This window comes from Rhinatrema bivittatum, chromosome 1 (genome assembly GCF_901001135.1).
Source record: "Rhinatrema bivittatum chromosome 1, aRhiBiv1.1, whole genome shotgun sequence".
In the NCBI taxonomy this organism is placed as follows: Eukaryota; Metazoa; Chordata; class Amphibia; order Gymnophiona; family Rhinatrematidae; genus Rhinatrema; species Rhinatrema bivittatum.
The window spans coordinates 3,869,652-3,886,842 of NC_042615.1; the positions used below are offsets into that span (position 1 = coordinate 3,869,652).

The 17,191-nt window shown below is 43.2% G+C and overlaps 1 protein-coding gene across 1 annotated transcript in view; it reads left to right on the forward strand.

Annotated features, from left to right (window-relative positions):
* SEC24D (SEC24 homolog D, COPII coat complex component) overlaps positions 1-17,191 on the forward strand; it is a 337,918-nt gene that overhangs the window by 146,593 nt on the left and 174,134 nt on the right. The window contains exons 7-8 of the mRNA XM_029613783.1: positions 14,132-14,243; positions 16,398-16,525. Coding sequence (XP_029469643.1) covers positions 14,132-14,243; positions 16,398-16,525 — 240 coding nt within the window. The remainder of the gene's footprint in view (positions 1-14,131; positions 14,244-16,397; positions 16,526-17,191) is intronic.

The following is a 17,191-nucleotide window of genomic DNA, read 5'->3' on the forward strand; positions in this document are numbered from 1 at the left end:
ACCGGTATAGTTAGATACTGGGTATGTTATAAGACTGGTATATGGAACCAATGGAAGCCCCGGGGCAGTTAGATACTGGGCATGTTATAAGACTGGTATATGGAACTAGTGGAAGCACCGAGGCAGTTAGTTACTGGGCATGTTATAAGACTGGTATATGGAACTAGTGGAAGCACCGGGGCAGTTAGTTACTGGGCATGTTATAAGACTGGTATATTAACCAGTGAAGCACCGGTGCAGTTAGGAGGAGCAGCTTTCAGTCCTTGTTTTGTAAGTCTCTGATTTTGGAGGCATGATTAATACTTATTGCAAAGTTTAAAAGTACATCCCATGCAGGACTGCCACGATGTGATTCAGTGCCATGAAAAGCGGGAGTGGTGTTCAGCAGTGGAGAGAAGCCAACCCTTGCTTCTTTGTGATACCGTTTTATCATCTTTTGTATGATTACACCAGAGCTCTGATGCTTGCTATGTGGATTGTTTCTGATGTGTTGCCAATGATGATTACAACCCCCGTGCAGATAAGAGTTTATTTCAATAGTGCCAAACATCTGCCAGAGCTGCATCTGTGCTTCGTCAGCTCCTGGTGCCAAGAAAAGAGAGGAGTCAGTTTGGTTAACCGTGAGTGCCCCGTGTGGGAACGCCGGGCTTTACACTAACCTTCCCATAAATATTTAAATGTTCCCCCAGCTCTGTTGGAAACAATGTCTTTGGCACAGCCTGACAAGAAGGTGGCAATGTGCAACCCATGTGAGATGTGCCTGTTATTATTCTTCTACTTATTTTGGCACCTAAGCCGGTTCAGCACTAGGAGGTGTACAGAAACTCATAGATAATAAAACCATCCACCCATCCCTACCAATGACCCCCATTTCATTAGTACAATACAACAACACACTCACGCCTACCTTTCTAAGAGCCATCAGTTGTGGCTCACTGCCTGAGAGGACCAGGGCATTTTCTTCTGAAAGTCTAGGCTGTATTTCTCAACGTATTTGTTGATGAATTGTTTTCTTTGAAAACTATGCAAAGCTTTCAGTTTATATTCTGCTCTGGCACAGTACCAGTTCCAGTATCCTGGGATCTGAACACCAGTCCTGTTCTAAAAAGAAAGCAACCAATACCAATTTCTCCCCCTTCCTTCAGGGCCACCTTCAGGTACTGCAGAGCACCGAACAACTCACTGCAGTCCTAGTTCCAGGATTCTTCCAGCGCAGGGCCCAGAAGGATCGCATGCACAGTCTCTCAATAAAATTCGCTGCACATTGAGTGTTCTTCCAGAGCAAGAACACATTTTCTCTGTGGACAAACAGGACAAGTATTAGCCGCACAAGTGAGTGATGTCGTTAGGGGGCGCCTGGTCAGAGAAGGTCGTGACCTTCCTGCGCAGCCACTACCATGTGCATCTCCTCCGCCTTTTGGCTTCCATTACTGTGAAAGAACAGTTTTTGGCTCTCTTTCAAGTAGCTTGTTGTTTTTTTTCCCAGATGGGGATTTTTTACTTCTCTCTTCTTTATTTTTTCGTTAGTGTGTCTCCTCAAAAGTTAAAACAATAAGATGTTAGGGAGTTTAATTTTTTTATAAACTGAGTTTGATTTAGTGCTGGTGTTCATCAAAATGGCAGACAACAAGATCAACATAACCAATGTCTCTGGGGTCTTGGGCCTTACTCTGATGTGCCTAATTGTGCTGCCTGTGCTCTCATGTCCCTGAAAGCCATAAGATCAAGGAGCTATATCTTGAAAGAGTTCCTGAGCTCTCTCCTCAGGCTCCTACCTCTGCAGTTAAGGGAAAGCATTCTTTGGTACAGAGACTGTCACCTAAATCAGAAAAGGCGCAGTGCTCTCATGATTGGGCCCTGACTCTCAGAAGTCATGCTGCAGGCACCATTCAACTTGCAAAGTCAGAGATACTACATTCAGTGATTTGGTACTAAAATGTGTATGATTTACATCAGCAGGTGTTGCCTCTGTGCAGAAATGGGCCACTTGGTGGAATCCCTCCTTGGTGCAGAAACGTTATCGGCGCCATCTGCAAGCAGACTCATGGCACCATCTTTTGCGCAGACACCTTCTCGGTGTGGAGATTCTGGTTTTGGCACAGAAAAATCAAAACAGTACCTACCAAAGCTCCCCAATACCAATTTTGGTTCTTAAATCAGACAATTCTTCCACTGTGCTTCCTGCAACTGACTACCAACTCATACTGAGAAGAATGTGGTTAGAATTTCTAAAAATATATATATATATTTTACTGAGATGTCACCTTCTCCATCACTGAAGCAGATATCTCCCATTTTGGAATCAATAATGCCTAAGATGATAAGCCAGTGTATTATCCCTTCTTATCAGGACAAGACATAGCCCACAGCCCAGCTTACGTCCCATGACTCACACTTATCTAGGGATAGAACAGTGTCAGAGGAATAATCTTTGTTTCTGGGAAGGAGTCTGAATCTTATATTTCTCCATTATTCCATTCAGATAATGAAGACCTCCTATTGGTTCCCTCTCCACAATCTCCTAGCAGTATGTCTCCTCCTGAAGAGAGAGTATATCCAGCTTTTGTCTAAAAGACGACCAAGGAGATTCCTTTCCCCTTGTTCCAAAAGGCAGAACCTAGGGATGATATATTTGGTTTGTTAAAATGTATTGAACCGCCAAAACTAGTTGTAGCCATACAACACATAGATTGCAACAGGAGCTTTAGATAAGGATGTGGCAGACACCTTTGTCAATGCTACTAGTGTCTAGAACCACTGGATATCAAGTATAAAGCTCAGTGTTGTCCAGGTCATCAGCGAGGCTAGATGCTCCACCAATCAATAGTGGTAGAGTCATCATTAAAGAAGGCAAAATGATCTAAAACTCATTCTAATACTTCTCCAGGCAAAGATTTTGTCTTATTAAATAACATACCAAAAAGGATTTTCAGTCAGCTATATTAAGTTCCAGAATAGCTGCCCATCAGTTATGCATGGTGCAGCATATATATTCTTCCTTACAAAAACTACAAGATTATGACTCAACAACTTACATAAAAACATAAGATTTGCCATACTAGGTCAGACCAAAGGTCAATCGAGCCCAGTATCTTGTTTCCAACAGTGGCCAATCTAGGTCACAAATACCTGGCAGGATCCCAAGGGGTAGAGAGGTTCCAACTGCTTATCACAAGAATAAGCAGTGGATTTCTCCATCTTAATAATGGTTTATAAACTTTTCCTCCAGGAACTTGTCCAAACTTTTTAAAAATGCAGCTATACTAATAGCTTTCACCACATCCTCTGGCAACGAATTCCAGAGCTTAATTATGCATTGAGTAAAAAAATATTTTTTCTTAGTTTTAAATGTATTACCCAGTAACTTCATTGTGTATCCCCTGGTCTTTGTATGTTTCGAAAGAGTGAACAGTTGTTTAACATTTACTTGTTCTATTCCACTCATTATTTTATAGACCTCTATCATATCTCCCCTCAGCTGTCTCTTCTCTAAACTGAAGAGTCCTAACCTCTTTAGTCTTTTTTCATAGGGGAATTGTTCTTTGCCCTTTATCATTTTGGTTGCCCTTCTCTGTACGTTTTCTAATTCTGCTATATCCTTTTTGAAATGTGATGACCAGAACTGCACACAATACTCAAGAAGACGTCTCACAACGGAGAGATACAGAGGCATTATGATATTCTCTGTTTTTTTCACCATTCCTTTCCTAATAATCCCCAGCATTCTGTTTGTGTATGATATATGAACACAAGATGAGGATGCACCATGGAGTGATACAGAGACATTATGATATTCTCTGTTTTATTCTCCATTCCTTTCCTAATAATCCCCAGCATTCTGTTTGTGTATGATATATGAACACAAGATGAGGATGCACCATGGAGTGATACAGAGACATTATGATATTCTCTGTTTTATTCTCCATTCCTTTCCTAATAATCCCCAGCATTCTGTTTGTGTATGATATATGAACACAAGATGAGGATGCACCATGGAGTGATACAGAGACATTATGATATTCTCTGTTTTATTCTCCATTCCTTTCCTAATAATCCCCAGCATTCTGTTTGTGTATGATATATGAACACAAGATGAGGATGCACCATGGAGTGATACAGAGACATTATGATATTCTCTGTTTTATTCTCCATTCCTTTCCTAATAATCCCCAGCATTCTGTTTGTGTATGATATATGAACACAAGATGAGGATGCACCATGGAGTGATACAGAGACATTATGATATTCTCTGTTTTATTCTCCATTCCTTTCCTAATAATCCCCAGCATTCTGTTTGTGTATGATATATGAACACAAGATGAGGATGCACCATGGAGTGATACAGAGACATTATGATATTCTCTGTTTTATTCTCCGTTCCTTTCCTAATAATCCCCAGCATTCTGTTTGTGTATGATATATGAACACAAGATGAGGATGCACCATGGAGTGATACAGAGGCATTATGATATTCTCTGTTTTATTCTCCAGTCCTTTCCTAATAATCCCCAGCATTCTGTTTGTGTATGATATATGAACACAAGATGAGGATGCACCATGGAGTGATACAGAGGCATTATGATATTCTCTGTTTTATTCTCCAGTCCTTTCCTAATAATCCCCAGCATTCTGTTTGTGTATGATATATGAACACAAGATGAGGATGCACCATGGAGTGATACAGAGACATTATGATATTCTCTGTTTTATTCTCCATTCCTTTCCTAATAATCCCCAGCATTCTGTTTGTGTATGATATATGAACACAAGATGAGGTCACACCATGGAGTGATACAGAGGCATTATGATATTCTCTGTTTTATTCTCCAGTCCTTTCCTAATAATCCCCAGCATTCTGTTTGTGTATGATATATGAACACAAGATGAGGATGCACCATGGAGTGATACAGAGGCATTATGATATTCTCTGTTTTATTCTCCAGTCCTTTCCTAATAATCCCCAGCATTCTGTTTGTGTATGATATATGAACACAAGATGAGGATGCACCATGGAGTGATACAGAGACATTATGATATTCTCTGTTTTATTCTCCATTCCTTCCCTAATAATCCCCAGCATTCTGTTTGTGTATGATATATGAACACAAGATGAGGATGCACCATGGAGTGATACAGAGGCATTATGATATTCTCTGTTTTATTCACCATTCCTTTCCTAATAATCCCCAGCATTCTGTTTGTGTATGATATATGAACACAAGATGAGGATGCACCATGGAGTGATACAGAGGCATTATGATATTCTCTGTTTTATTCACCATTCCTTTCCTAATAATCCCCAGCATTCTGTTTGTGTATGATATATGAACACAAGATGAGGATGCACCATGGAGTGATACAGAGACATTATGATATTCTCTGTTTTATTCTCCATTCCTTTCCTAATAATCCCCAGCATTCTGTTTGTGTATGATATATGAACACAAGATGAGGATGCACCATGGAGTGATACAGAGACATTATGATATTCTCTGTTTTATTCTCCATTCCTTTCCTAATAATCCCCAGCATTCTGTTTGTGTATGATATATGAACACAAGATGAGGATGCACCATGGAGTGATACAGAGACATTATGATATTCTCTGTTTTATTCTCCGTTCCTTTCCTAATAATCCCCAGCATTCTGTTTGTGTATGATATATGAACACAAGATGAGGATGCACCATGGAGTGATACAGAGACATTATGATATTCTCTGTTTTATTCTCCGTTCCTTTCCTAATAATCCCCAGCATTCTGTTTGTGTATGATATATGAACACAAGATGAGGATGCACCATGGAGTGATACAGAGGCATTATGATATTCTCTGTTTTATTCTCCAGTCCTTTCCTAATAATCCCCAGCATTCTGTTTGTGTATGATATATGAACACAAGATGAGGATGCACCATGGAGTGATACAGAGGCATTATGATATTCTCTGTTTTATTCTCCAGTCCTTTCCTAATAATCCCCAGCATTCTGTTTGTGTATGATATATGAACACAAGATGAGGATGCACCATGGAGTGATACAGAGGCATTATGATATTCTCTGTTTTATTCTCCAGTCCTTTCCTAATAATCCCCAGCATTCTGTTTGTGTATGATATATGAACACAAGATGAGGATGCACCATGGAGTGATACAGAGGCATTATGATATTCTCTGTTTTATTCTCCATTCCTTTCCTAATAATCCCCAGCATTCTGTTTGTGTATGATATATGAACACAAGATGAGGATGCACCATGGAGTGATACAGAGACATTATGATATTCTCTGTTTTATTCTCCATTCCTTCCCTAATAATCCCCAGCATTCTGTTTGTGTATGATATATGAACACAAGATGAGGATGCACCATGGAGTGATACAGAGGCATTATGATATTCTCTGTTTTATTCTCCATTCCTTCCCTAATAATCCCCAGCATTCTGTTTGTGTATGTTATATGAACACAAGATGAGGATGCACCATGGAGTGATACAGAGACATTATGATATTCTCTGTTTTATTCTCCATTCCTTTCCTAATAATCCCCAGCATTCTGTTTGTGTATGATATATGAACACAAGATGAGGATGCACCATGGAGTGATACAGAGACATTATGATATTCTCTGTTTTATTCTCCATTCCTTTCCTAATAATCCCCAGCATTCTGTTTGTGTATGATATATGAGCACAAGATGAGGATGCACCATGGAGTGATACAGAGGCATTATGATATTCTCTGTTTTTTTCACCATTCCTTTCCTAATAATCCCTAGCATTCTATCTGCTTTCTTGGCTGCTGCTCACTGAGCAGAAGATTTCAATATGTTATCAACAATGATGCCTAGATCCTTTTCCTGAATGGTGACTCCTAATGTGGAATCTTGCATTATGTAGCTGTAATTTGGTTTACTGTTCTCTAACTGCATAACTTTGCACTTGTCCACATTAAATTTCATTTGCCATTTGCATGCCCAGTCTCCTAGTTTTTCAATGTCCTCTTGCCAATAAAGTCAAAGCAAAGTAGGAATAATACTGTTCCATACTTGATAGCAGAAGCAAGGCAGGTGGCCACATTCTAGACCAACTGAAGACAGCCAAATAACTTTTTGGCAACTCAAAATTGCAATAGTCTAATCTGATGAAGAATAAAGTATGCATAGCTGTCTTAAATTGAGCTATTCCTAAAAAAGGGCTTGCTTGTTGAATCAAGCGCAACATAGAAAAATAAGTACAACTGATCTTTTTAACATGGTACCATTTACCACTGTCTCGTAAAGATCCATGACTTGACCGCTTAAAGGAAGTCATTTCGAATCAGATAACAGAAGAAAAATCTGACTTGTTTGCTGTTTCTTCCTATCCAGAGTACTTCCATTTTGGAGACATTAAGCTGTAACTGATTCCTATCAAGCCAACACTCAATCACGCCTAGGCCATTAGTCAGATTATAGAAAGCTACCTCATGATTAGGGCCCAGAGAAAGGGTCAATTGAAGATCATCCACACAGAAAAAATATTTGATATAAAAGTCCCTAATGAGCTGTCCCAACGGAAGCAAATATAAATTAAAAAGTGATGGGGAAAAAACAGAGCCCTTTGGAGCCCCTGAAACTACAGCAATAGGGAAAGATTGTAAGTTATCCATGGTGAGAAATTGCGATCTAACACGTAAAAATGAAGAGAACCAATCAAAAACGCGTCCTCCTACTACACCTGCAGAGGACAATCTGTCAAGCAAGATGCTGTGATCAAGGGAATCAAAGACCGAGGTAAGATCCAGCAAGACAAGCAAATTCTCCTTACCCTTAGCTCTTGTTAGACACAGTTCATCTGATAAAACCAACTGGGTAACTTCTGTACCTTGACCCGACCTACAGCTCAAATGGAATGGGTCAGAATCATTATTCTCTTCTAAACAAAAATCTGAGAACGGAGCCATAACAGTTTTTTCAATAATTTTGCCAAAAATTGGTAAATTTGCTATAGGTCAGTAATCTGTGCACAGAATATTCATTTTTTAGTACAGGGTGAATTGCAACTGATTTGAGGACTTCAGTAAAGGAGACCTGCTGCGGAGAAGCAGCCCTTGCCTGAATAACTTTACCAGCGAAGAAGGATCTAGAGGAAAAGTAGTGGGCCGTGGAGAATTTAAAATGTTTTCTACCTGCCCTATTTCCAAACAACACTTGGATCCATTTGTAGGAGACGACTGGAACATCCAGGCTGAGTTCTGCTACAACTCCTGCCTAATCCTTGATACTTTCTCCAGTAAAGAATGTAAAAGGGACTCATTACCATCAGCAGATGGCTTGACTGAAACAATAGGCAGCTGCAATTCAACAATGATTTTGCTGTGGGCAAAAGTCTGCTGTGGGATGTTCATAGATTCTCTGATGCAAGATTTTATTGACTGCATTCAGAATGCCAGCTGAGCTCTGCAGTGCAGCCAGTTAGTTCTGGGTCAGCGCCTTTCTAACTGCCTGTTCAATCTCTTCATATCCCTGAGTTCCTTTAAGAACCACGGGGAGGTGTGAGAAACCCAAATCTTGTGGGTCCTTAATGGGGCGATAACATCAATTGCAATGAGATAATTCCGGGGTCCAAATGGTGACCATTTCTCCAACAGGCATTTTGCAACTGCTTTTCTAAATTTAGAAGCTGACCAACCAAACTGTAAGGTGTTAACAGACTCTGCTAAGTGAAATTCCCACTGCATTACCCCCATCCATCCTCAAGACACTTTCTTTTAATCAGAAGTAACTTAATGGTCTGTCCAGAGCACCAGGACGACAGACATTTCATCAACAGACAACTTCCATCAGTTCTCAGGAAGAAATAGCAACCTGATGAGTAGGGGCTTGGATCAACTGTACCAACCCCACAGAAGACGTGGCTTCCAAAATCTCACAGGCCAGGGAAGTCAACATGAACAGTAAAGTCCCCAAGAATTAATAACTTGAAGTTGGAAATGGAGACAGCAGCTATTAAGCTCAGAAACTGGCTAATTTTAAAAGGAATGCAGATATTGGCAAGCAAGCAGAAATACACTTAATTTTATACCATGCACATCATTTAAAATATCCCTGCTGCGCATGTGTGTGCAGCCTTTACGTGCGTATTTTAATAACAAGCTTGCACAAGTGACCGCATTGGGGGAGGGACACTCTGTAAGAGAGACAATATGACACGCTATATCTATCTCCCACTGTAAGAGGGGCACTTTTAACTCGGGGTGGATTTTGGGGGCAGGCGGTATTACAAGAGTCTACAGACCCTTGTGCCCTAGGCAGGCCAGTGTAACCCTGCCCCCTCCCCCAAACCACCCCGAGTTGAAAGTGCCCCTCTCTTATAGTGGGAGATATATAGAGAGAGTCATATTCTCTCTCTCCTGAAAATTTCCAGACCTGCTCCTCATTAGGACCAGCAGTAAGTTACGCGGGAAGTTGCCAGTGTGCGCCATGATCAGCACGAGTAATGCTTTTAAAATCTACCTGTAAATTAGACAATAAGGAAAATGACCACGTGGCCACGATAAATCAATAAGAGACTCAAGTCTCAGCCTTAAGCAGCAGGACCATTCCCCATCATTGGCTGCAGTGAAACCTGCAACACCCCCACCCGTTTTCCCCAGTTTAGGCAGATGAATAACAGAAAAACCCTCAGCCCCATGGAAGCAAGTTTCGGTAATACAAAGTAAATCAAGTCTAAAACCACAAATGAGATCACATAGGTATCACAGGTCACGGTGCAGGCCCTGCATGACCCGCTGACCGCACACTGCTCAGAGCCAGCCACTTGCAGTAAAACAACTTTATTCCAGACATTAGTGTTCACTTCACTTTTGTAAATGTTCAGTTCCTTTCCTGAGACACCAGGATTTCCCCAGTAAGATACTTTTAATGAACAGCTGTCGGCCACTCCAATTTCCTATATTATAGAACCTAATTCCAGCTGTACCTTTTTGCATCTCTGCATCTGGATAAGCTCATTTTCCCTGGCTCCCTACCTGGCTCCTCTCCTTTCTGTCTGAAAGGCAGTGCTCTCTTCCTTAAGAGATACAGTAGCTCTGTAATTGGTCTCTACCTTGATCCTAATTAATTCTCTGCCAAGGATCTCTAGACTACAATTCCCAGCAGCCCTGTGTTTCCTGTTCCTTCTGCTTTTACAATCCCCTAGCCAACTCCTGTTTACTTTTTCTTTCCACCTTGAAGCAGCGTTCCCTCTGGACATCTCTTTAGAGCTCACTCTGCCTTCTGGAGTCTCTCCTGTCTCTCCAGGCTGCTTCTGCCTCTGTGAAGCCCTGCTAGATCACAGTAGGATTTTCCACTGGAAGAGTGGGAGTTCACTGATGAGAACTGTAAAAAGTACCCAAGATCTCCAATGAATTCCATATGAGTCTGGTTGAAGATGACAAGATGAGGATGAACAAGAGAGTTGGGAGTGTAACAGCCATTACTCAGCACCACAGGAATGTGATATAAGTGTGACCGCTTAGGGAAAGAGGGGATCATGGGACTAGAAATGGAACCCACCTTTTCCTAGAAACTTTGGGCCAGTGATGGAATTGAGCTGACTGGTGGCCCAATCCCAAAATAAACAATAACTTTGCCTTAAAACTAACCTGCCCTCATTTTCTAACAACCGACGTTGGGCAAAAGTCTGCGTGTAGAAAGTACAGGAAGACTTCAGCCTGGATTTTCAAAGCGCACTTCCATGCATGAGTGTGCTCTGAAAATTAGTGGGTGTATAGCATATATGCACACATTCACAAGAGTGGGAACAGAGAGGAGGCTGGTAACTACAGACCGGTTAGCCTCACTTCGGTGGTGGGAAAAGTAATGGAGTCACTGTTGAAAGAGAGAATAGTGAACTATCTACAGTAGGGAGAATTGATGGACCAGAGGCAGCATGGATTCACCAGGGGAAGATCCTATCAGACAAATCTGATTGACTTTTTTGACTGGGTAACCAAGGAATTGGATCAAGGAAGAGCGCTCGATGTCATCTACTTAGATTTCAGCAAAGCTTTTGATACAGTTCCGCACAGGAGACTGGTGAATAAAACGAGAAGCTTAGGAGTGAGTGCCGAGTTGGTGACCTGGATTGCAAACTGGTTGACGGACAGAAGACAATGTGTGATGGTAAATGGAACTCTCTCTGAAGAGAGAGCGGTTTTAAGTGGTGTACCGCAAGGATCGGTGTTGGGACCGGTCCTGTTCAATATCTTTGTGAGCGACATTGCGGACGGGATAGAAGGTAAGATTTGTCTTTTTGCGGACGACACTAAGATCTGCAACAAAGTGGACACGCCGGAAGGAGTGGAGAGAATGAAACGGGATTTAAGGAAACTGGAAGAGTGGTCGAAGATATGGCAGCTGAGATTCAATGCCAAGAAGTGCAAAGTCATGCATATGGGGAGTGGAAATCCGAATGAACTGTATTCGATGGGGGGGAAAGGCTGATGTGCACGGAGCAGGAGAGAGACCTAGGGGTTATAGTGTCTATTGATATGAAGTCTGCGAAACAATGCGACAAGGCGATAGCAAAAGCCAGAAGAATGCTGGGCTGCATAGAGAGAGGAATATCGAGTAAGAAAAGGGAAGTGATTATCCCCTTGTACAGGTCCTTGGTGAGGCCTCACCTGGAGTACTGTGTTCAGTTCTGGAGACCGTATCTACAAAGAGACAGAGACAAGATGGAAGTGGTACAGAGAAGGGCAACCAGAAAGGTGGAGGGTCTTCATCGGATGTCATACGAGGAGAGATTGAAGAATCTAAATATGTACATCCTGGAGGAAAGGAGGAGCAGGGGTGATATGATTCAGACGTTCAGATAATTGAAAATCTTTAACGATCCAAAGACAACGACAAACCTTTTCCGTCAGAAAAAAATCAGCAGAACCAGAGGGCACGAGCTGAGGCTCCAGGGAGGAAGACTAAGAACCAATGTCAGGAAGTATTTCTTCACGGAGAGAGTGGTGGATGCCTGGAATGCCCTTCCGGAGGAAGTGGTGAAGTCCAAAACTGTGAAGGACTTCAAAGGGGCGTGGGATAAACACTGTGGATCCATCAGGTCTAGAGGACGTGTATAAAGAGGAGGTAGCAAAACACTGCACGGAGCGGCAGTAGCCACAGAGGCATTCACGGAGCGGGATGCCAGTGGCCAGTGGTTGGTGTTCCACCTTCACGGAGCGGAAGGATGGAGGGCTGCCATCTCCAAATTAAAAAAAAAACAAAACAGGGGTGGGTAAGAGTATGTAAAATTAACGGAGAGTTCATAGGCTATAGGTATTACCAATTATTAGGCTTATTCAATATTTGTTGATAGTTAATGTGGCTTTCAATGCATACATCACTTTCATTGCATATCCAGCATAGCTCTCTGCTTCAACAGCAGGGGAGAAGAAAAACTAATACTTCACGCATATCCAGCATAACTCTCTGCTTCAACGGCAGAGGAGAAGTAAAACTAATACTTCACGCATATCCAGCATAGCTCTCTGCTTCAACGGCAGGGGAGAAGAAAAACTGATACTTCACGCATATCCAGCATAGCTCTCTGCTTCAACGGCAAGGGAGAAGAAAAGCTGATACTTCACGCATATCCAGCATAGCTCTCTGCTTCAACGGACGGGATAGAAGGTAAGATTTGTCTTTTTGCGGACGACACTAAGATCTGCAACAAAGTGGACACGCCGGAAGGAGTGGAGAGAATGAAACGGGATTTAAGGAAACTGGAAGAGTGGTTGAAGATATGGCAGCTGAGATTCAATGCCAAGAAGTGCAAAATCATGAGAAGTCTAGAACGGGTAGATGTGAATCGGTTATTTACTCTTTCGGATAGTAGAAAGACTAGGGGGCACTCCATGAAGTTAGCATGGGGCACATTTAAAACTAATCGGAGAAAGTTCTTTTTTACTCAACGCATAATTAGACTCTGGAATTTGTTGCCAGAGGATGTGGTTAGTGCAGTTAGTATAGCTGTGTTTAAAAAAAGATTGGATAAGTTCTTGGAGGAGAAGTCCATTACCTGCTATTAAGTTCACTTAGAGAATAGCCACTGCCATTAGCATACATGGAATAGACTTAGTTTTTGGGTACTTGCCAGGTTCTTATGGCCTGGATTGGCCACTGTTGGAAACAGGATGCTGGGCTTGATGGACCCTTGGTCTGACCCAGTATGGCATTTTCTTATGTTCTTATGTTACCAGCAGTGTGCCACAGGGATCAATCCTTGGATGGATTTTTTTTCAACATTTTCAGAAGCGATATTACACATGGACTCTTGGGAAAGGTTTGTCAATTTGCAGATGATAGCAAAGTCTGCAAAAGGGTAGGTACCCCGGAAGATTTGAAAACCACGAGGCGAGATCTACTGAAGTCTGAGGAGTGGTCTAGAGTCTGGCAGCTAAGATTTAAAAAGCATGAAAGAAGAGCGGGATCTGAGGGGGATTGTATCTGATGATCTTAAGATGACCAAACAGGTGTATAAGGCAACAGAGAAAGCCAGGAGGATGCTTGGCTGCATAGGGAGAGGAAGGGTCAGCAGAAAAAGGGAGGTGATGCTGCCCCTGTACAGGTCCCTGGTGAGACCTCACTTGGGATACTGAGTACAATTCTGGAGACCCCACCTTCAAAAGGATATAAACAGGATGGAGTCAGACCAGAGGGAGGCTACTAACATGGGGACAGACTTAAAGATCTAAACGTATATTTTAGAAGAAAGGTGAGATAGGGGAGATAGGATTGAGAGAGTTAAATACCTCAGAGGTATCATTGCGCAGGACGAGAGCCTCTTTCAAAGGAAAGAGTCTCTGGAATGAGGGGTCATGGGATGAGGGTGAAAGGGGGTAGTCTCGGATGTAATCTATGGAAATATTTCTTTACAGAGAGAACACTGGATGCATGCGACAGCCTCCCCGTGGAGGTGGTAGAGACAAGGACAGTACCTGAATGCATGGGATAAACACAGGGGGTCTCTGAGGGAGTGGTAAGGCTGTAGAGCTGAGAAGTTGGTATGGTTGGATAGGCCTCGTGGTCGTTTTCTGCTGTCATGTTTCTATTCATTGCGCAATAGAACAAAAATATAACGCACTCTGCATTCTGAAGGCCATTCTTGTGTTTTCCCCCTAGATTCAAGTGATCGACAGTGATAAAACAAGCAGAGCGGGTCAAGTCTACACTACCCATCTCAGAGGGCAGGTTCCCCCTCTTGTCACCACTGACTGCGTGATCCAGGACCAAGGTGAGCACCTTTGAAATGATTTTCTGTTCTAAATGTCATCTCTGAGGAAAGAGGCAATTTCAAACGTCCTTCGCTCTATCTTTAGCTTTTTCTACTCTGGAAACCTGGTCTTAGGGTAACTAAATCTGGGTGCAGGCTTCCGTCTCCTGCATGCAGTGGACGCTCAGCTGCAGGAGGAGCAGGGCAAGGTCTGGCCTAGGTCCAGTCCCCGGGCTTTACCCCATCACATTATAGGGGCAAGGGCAGGTTGGTGCCATTTTGAAAAATGGTGTCGACCGGGGCAGGTGCTAGGGGGCACCCTGGCCCCATTGCAGGACCTTAATAGAATGTGTAAGGTTCGGGGGTGGGGAGCTCCCTGAACACCACTGAGGGGTTTTGATAGTATTGCAGGGGGAGAGGGAGGGAGGGGGAGGAGCGGTGCCCCCACTGTACCCCAATAATTCTAAGTTGTACCTTCTGGGGGAGGGGGATGTTGGGGTGGGCACTACACTCCCAATGAGGTAATTTCATTATTGGGGGGGGTCACTCTGAACCCCGATTACTTTTATGTTAACCTTTGGGAGAGATTCCTGTCACCGCTGGCACTGCGCATGACATTTAAACATTTGTAAAACTTTGAGGAGTTGGGGCTGCCTTGCGTGGTGGCCTCAGGTTGAACCGGGGGTCAGCCCTGACTCTCGCTCAACTTTTTTTTTTTTCTGCAGCTAATTTTGGAGTTTAGGCAGCAGCCCTTTAAGGCGATGGCGGTCCCTTGAGCTTGGTTCCACCGTTGTACCTAAAGGGCCAATAGCCACGTTCTTTTGTCCCGCGAGGTTTGGCTAGGAGACAAAAGAATGTGCCATAGAGCTGTGATGTTTTTTCGGGAGAGGCACCCCACTATCGTGGTGAGACCCCTTCTCCCCTGCTGTAGTGGGACCCCTCCCATGAGAAAACATTGCGGTTTAAAGCATCCAGATGATCGATTGTTAAAGCAACGAGGTGTTGATTCATACAGAAAGCCAGAAAGGCTTATGTAAAGCACACTTGGAAAAACAGTGCATGCATATCTGTGTGTGTGTGTGTCTCTCTCTCTACATATATATACATATGTATGTGGATACATATATACATATGTATGTGGATAAGTCTCCAGCTATCAGCCTCACTCCTTGTTACCTTTCCTTTCTCAAACTGTGGAAGACGCCTTCCAGTTTGGCTTCAGATCCCATCACTCTACTGAAACTCCTCTCCTCTATCTTTTCAATTTTATTCACTTATCCTCGGCATCATAGAAAGCATGACCTAGTGACACTGCAGGCCACGAGGTAGCCGGGTTAAAACCAACAGGAAGCCACTGGGTCTATATCAGCAGACGGGGACAAGGTACCATCCCGCAGGGCCACATGGATAATATACACGGGCAGATGTTCAAGCAACAACCTCACTAGCTGTTGAGATTGTTGCAAAGCTTGGTGGTAATTTATGGAAGGACTGGGTGTTGGATTACGCATGACTTGAAGAAACAATATTCCACAAATATGCCAGGCTTGACGCGTAGGCAGGAATAACTGAGCAGACTCGATGGGTCAGTTTGTCTTTCTGTAATGTTATCCACTAGGAGGTTGATCTTCAAAAGATTTACCTGGCTAGAAACTAGATTTTAGCCCCATACATTTTAGCCGTTCAGAATTCCTCCCTACCCCCCACCTGCACAAATTCAGCCAAGTACGAAAGGGGCCAGGTCGGGATGTTCCTGGGGCAGGTTTCTTAAATGTAGGCGTGACATTCACCACTACCCTGCTAAAAATGCATGGGCAGCGCCTTCCTGATAAATGCCTGATTGGAATCTACCCGCACCCAATCTGCACAGGTGGATTTAGCCAGAAAAGTGCCGCTGACTGTCTGGGTAAAGATCACCAGTCATCTTTACCTTTTCAGCAGGCGTCTAAGCATGGACAGCTGGGTTACTGTGCAAGTACTTTAATGTCGGTGTGATTATAGATTTCTCACTGACATTAGTGCTGGTTTGATATATTTACGAGATAGAGAGGATGTATAGCGAAGCATCTTTGCTCTGAGTGGGAAGCATTTGTGTTTTGCAGTGAAAGCTCAGATAAGCTGTCCAGAGAAGTCTCTGTCGAGGTTATTAAGAATTCAATCTTCTGAACTTTTTAGGCAATGCGAGCCCTCGTTACATTCGCTGCACAACCTACTGCTTTCCGAGCTCCGCCGACATGGCTAAGCAAGCGCAGATCCCACTCGCTGCCGTCATCAAGCCCTTTGCTGCCATTCCACCCAACGAGGTAAGGGGATGAAGAGCCTGACTGGTGCAACAGGGCTGTTCAAGGCTTTTCCCTGGGGTTTCACTAACTGGACACGCGCCTGCAGTGTGCCACGTAAGGAGGATGTCAGAGCTTGGCTGAGGTAGACTTAGGAGATGCAAATAAAGGAAACGCGATACAAGCACAGTATCACGGTACTGAAGCCCTGATCCAAACAGAAGGTTTGGATCAGGTTTGTCAAATGTTTCCAGGTTTCCTCTGTTTGTGAACAGCTGAATGTTTCTATCCAATTAATATTCTGTGTAAATGAATGCGTGGTGCACATCATTAGTAAGTGATGATGTTTGTGTGGTTCCTGCCCACCCCAACACACGCATGTGCACACACACACACACGCAGCTCGGGGAAGAGCTGTCAGTTCCACTCAACATGTCTGTAGCCAGCCCTCATATGCAGTTTTAGCATTAGCAGAAGGTAAGTGGAGAATCATTTAATGCCCAGCTGTCTTAGGACATGTGAGTGTGCACTAGAACCTCTCCATGGGCAGAAGAACTAGAGAAATGTTGTATATCAGTTAGAAACTGCTGGGGATGGGAAGAGTGACCCATACTCTCTGAAGCCAGCAGCTCACAAACATGGGTGATCTCATGCAATGGCGCCGACCCAGAACGCCCTTCCAGAGCCTTC